Source organism: Corylus avellana, chromosome ca9, assembly GCF_901000735.1.
Source record: "Corylus avellana chromosome ca9, CavTom2PMs-1.0".
Classification (NCBI taxonomy): Eukaryota; Viridiplantae; Streptophyta; class Magnoliopsida; order Fagales; family Betulaceae; genus Corylus; species Corylus avellana.
The window spans coordinates 14,068,018-14,072,600 of record NC_081549.1 but is presented as its reverse complement, the minus strand read 5'-3'; the positions used below and the strand labels follow the sequence as shown (position 1 = coordinate 14,072,600).

The following is a 4,583-nucleotide window of genomic DNA, read 5'->3' as shown; positions in this document are numbered from 1 at the left end:
TCCATACCATCCTCAAACCAAGTGGAGATAAGTAACAGAGAGATCTAAAGCATCCTAGAAAGGACAGTGAATCCCAGTAGGAAGGATTGGTCTCGACACTTAAATGATGCATTATAGGTTTATAGGACTGCATACAAAATGCTTATTGGTATGTCCCCATATCGGTTTGTCTTTGGGGAAGCATGTCATCTACCAGTGGAGTTGGAGCACAGAGCATATTGGGCCATCAAGAAGTTCAATTTTGACATGAAACAAGCTGGTGACAAGAGAAAGCTGCAACTAAATGAACTTGAGGAATTGAGGCGTAATGCATATGAGAACGCCAAGCTTTACAAGGAAAGAACCAAGGCGTATCATGATAAGCAACTGGTCAGGATGGAGTTTCATGTGGGACAGAAGGTGTTAATCTATAATTCGAGATTAAGACTCATCCCTGGTAAGCTTAAGTCTAGATGGTTTGGTCATTGTGTTGTCACCAAAGTGTTTCCTCATGGAGCTTTGGAGGTTCATAGTCCAGAAGAAAATCAGACATTCAAGGTGAATGGACACAGAGTAAAGCCATATCTTGAATTGATATTGGTATCAAGAGATGAAGATTTGGCACTCCAGTCTATCCAATATGCAGCACAATAGTACTGAAGCAGAACCACAGTCTGGCTGAAGACGTTAAACTTAGCGCTCATGGGAGATACCCCACATCATATCATTTTTATTTTAATGTTGTTTATCATTTTTTTTTTATTTTTTTTTTTTGTATTTTTACCTAAGTTGTTTTCCATTATTATGTTAGTAGTTTGTTTTTTCAGGAAAAATTGTGCTTGCATTCAAGTTTGGGGGTATGCTAGGAGCCATACCAATCTAGACAGTTCTTCTTCTCCCAGGTCAAATCTTTCCATGTTATACACACATTGGGGACAATGTGTAATTTAAGTTTGGAGGTATGAGGGATATGTACACACATTGCATACATTTTATCCTTAATTTTTCCTTATGTTTATATATATATACACACACACACACACATGATCATGTTGTCTTAAAATTTTGGTTGATTTGAAAATAAAAAAATAAAAAAATAAAAATTGTGATTTGATTTCATTGGTGAGCTTAAAATTTTGAACAAATGATCTGATGATAGAATTTTTCAGTTTGGCTACTTGCTTTAGGCAGTTGAGAATTCATATGTTTGATCTGGTCTTACACAAGCACATTAGCATATGATTTATGGGGTATGACATGAAAGTCTGATGTGTATGTTTCTATGTCTTGGATGAAACTAGACGATTTATTAGATGGATACTTTGGTATATATATATATAGATATGATCATTGATAAGCTTTTCACTAAGTAACTGAACATCTTGCCTCAAAGCATTGAGTGTTCACGTCAAAAGGTGAAGAATTTTGATTTTGTTAATGCCATGGTTAGTTTGGTTTCGAAACCTTTTTGACTCGAGTTAGTAAGTCCTTAGGGATGTTTTACACCTAATGCCCTAAAACCATCTAGTTTGAGAGTCATTCACTTAACACTCATTACATGGGTCACGAAAGCTTAAGGGAACCAAACATGCACAGCCTGACTTAAAAAAAAAAAAAAAAAAAAAAAAAAGAAAAGTTATGCCATAGTTTTTCATTATAATGGAGATTTCAGTGAACTTTGAGATATTAAGAGACATTGCACATTAGAAATAATTGGAAGCTTCAAATTTGTGTGCTAGTTCACTTTACACTGTTTTGAACTTGTGATGTCTTAGCTTGTCTTTTGTAAGTTATTAGACTTTAAAATTTCACATCATTGTGAAGATGAAGTTTATCTTTTTATCTTTTTAACCAATTACCGATTACCGACTTTAACCGAACCAGTATTAAGCGTAACCGACAGTTATCCGTCGGTAATCAGTTAAAAATTTTATCGATATGATCGATAAGCTATTTTAATTTTTTATTTTTTAGAATTTCATATTTATTATTAAAACCAAAACGACGTCGTTTTGCTTGAAACCAAAACAACGTCGTTTTGGTTTCACGCCTATTGACTATACTGTTAAGTGTTAAGTGTATAGTCACTTAGGTTTTCAAAAAACCGAAACCCAGGCCAAGTCGTGTGCTTTTCTTCCAGTTTTCCCCAATTTCCTAAAGGACCCAAACCCGCACGGGGCACGCAGCGGCAGCACTGCAACAGCCACCAGCCAGCGGCCCAGCAGGTCTCCCTCCGTTGATCCCTCAGTAGAAGTGCTGCAAGCTGCTCCCTTCGTCGATCCCGCAGCAGCGCCACTCCCTCCATCGACCCACTACAGCGTCATTCCCTCTGTCAATCCCGCAGCAACACCGCATCTCCGTCCTCTCCCTCGACTCTCGAGTCCCTCTGCAACACCTGCACCGTCGATCTCTCGCAAACTCGCACCATCGCACACCTGCACTGTCAATCGTCTCTCATAGAGTCGCATCGCATCGCAGCCCAGGTAATTTTCTGTGTTAACTGTTTTTTTTTTTTCCTGAACTTTGTGTATCCTCTCGTACTCTATTAGATCTCTCTCTTTGAAAAATTTCAAGATATTGTTTTATTTTCAAGATCTTGTTTTTCAGAGTTTCAATCGAGTGAAAATGAATCTTGTAAATTGAAAGATTTGATATTATTGTTGTTTGTTGGTAGCTTTTCCCATGCCTGTTGTTGATTTATCATAAAATTTTGGAGCTTCAAATCTAGTGGTTGTTGTTGGGAGAAATTACGTTATATACTTACATATGGCCTTGGTCTGTTTTCAATTTCACCTTATTCTAGTAATTATATATAGCTAGTTAGAGTTTCACTTTCACTTGCTGCTGCAGTACTCTTTGGAGCTTATACTCTTATAGTCTTATATGCTTCTAATACATCATTGATACTAATAATATTAGAGATGCATTATGCTTTCAGTTATTGTATTTGAAAACACCAATTCACAAAATTAGTTATGAATCTGATTCCCATCTAGTTTTTTGAACTTTTCATATACTGTTTTTTTTTTTAATAAGTAATTTTTCACATTGTATGAGTTTTAAAAATATTGAATACAAACTATTTTTATTTTTATAGTAGTTTAGATGGATGCATATGCACCTACATCAACTACTTCTTCTTATCCCATAGATGATGAAGAATTAGAAACATATGATGATGAATCTGATGAGTTTGAAACGAATACCCAAGGGATTAGATGTGCTGGTTCTATGGAAACATCTCATAGTCGTGGTGGACGACCACCAATCCCTGGTAAAAAAAGATTAAGAGTGAAAAGATCTTCAATATGGGACCATTTTATTAAAGATAGAAGTAGTGCTGAAGATTTTCCTACTGCAAATTGTAACTACTGTGGGAGGCAGCATAAATGTCATCCTATAAGAAATGGCACCTCTAACATGTTGTACCATTTTAGAAATTGTGAAAAGTACAAGAGCTTAAAAGAAAGAGAAGATAGCTCCCAGTCTAAGTTCACTTTTGTGGCCGGAGAGAATCAGAGTAGTGGTGCTAGTGATAATAACCTAATTATTGCTAAGTATTCTGAAAAAATTATTAAGGAGACACTTTGTGAAATGATCATTGTTGATGAATTTCCATTTTCAGTTGTGGAGAAGATGGGTAGTAGAAAAATGTTTAGGGTTCTTGAGCCTCGATTTACTCTTCCTTCTCGCTATACAGTGATGAAGGATTGTGTTAAGTTGTTTATAACCAAAAATGACCTAATCAAAAAAAAGTTGTTGATAGCTGGTAAAAGGATTTGTTTGACTACTGACACTTGGACTTCAATTTAGAATATGAATTACATGGTTGTAACTGGACATTTCATTGATCCTTCTTGGAAATATCACAAAAGAATATTGGCATTTCGCCAAGTGTCAGATCACAAGGCAATAACGATTACCAAGGAAATAGAGCAATGTTTGGTGGAATGGGGGATTAAAAATTTGTTGGTGATAACACTTGACAATGCAAGTGCTAATGACAAGGCAATGATTGAGTTTTAAAAAAAGAAATATGTCTAATGCAAATGTTATTTGTCGCCATAACTTTGTCCATATAAGGTGTTGTGCGCATGTTCTAAATTTAATTGTGCAAGCAGGTACGAAGGATGTACATGATTCAATTGAAAGGATCCGAAATATGGTGAAGTATGTGAAGGGATCCCTCCAAAGATTGGCCATCTTTAAGTCTTGTGTAGAAAGGAAGCAACTTGGGTGTAAATCTTCATTGAAACTTGATGTTTCCATTAGATGGAACTCTACTTATACCATGTTGGAGGTAGCACAAAAGTATGAAAGGGCATTTGATCTTATGTTAGATGAAGATTCGAATTTTTTCAACTATGTGAATGATGATGAGTTGGGGACTCCGACTGAAGATGATTGGAAGAAGGTTCGACACTTTGTTAAATTTTTGCGTGTGTTTTATGAGGAGACAATAAGGATGTCAGGTTCCTCGTACTCAACTTCTAACTTGTTTTTTGATACACTCCAAAATGTTTATCATTGTTTGAGGGAGTATTGTGAAAGTGATGATTATTCGTTGAGTAACATGGCAACAAGTATGAAAGAGAAATATTATA

At 35.8% G+C, this 4,583-nt stretch overlaps 1 protein-coding gene across 1 annotated transcript; it reads left to right on the top strand.

Annotated features, from left to right (window-relative positions):
- Positions 1-246: 246 nt before the first annotated feature.
- LOC132162339 (uncharacterized) lies at positions 247-633 on the top strand. The gene has a single exon (XM_059572582.1). It carries the CDS (start codon positions 247-249, stop codon positions 631-633), a length of 387 nt encoding a protein of 128 aa, XP_059428565.1.
- Positions 634-4,583: the final 3,950 nt, after the last annotated feature.

What these genes read in the sequence shown, in the direction of transcription:
- LOC132162339 (XM_059572582.1), top strand. Translation starts at nt 247, where the DNA reads ATGAAACAAGCTGGTGACAAGAGAAAGCTGCAACTAAATGAACTTGAG.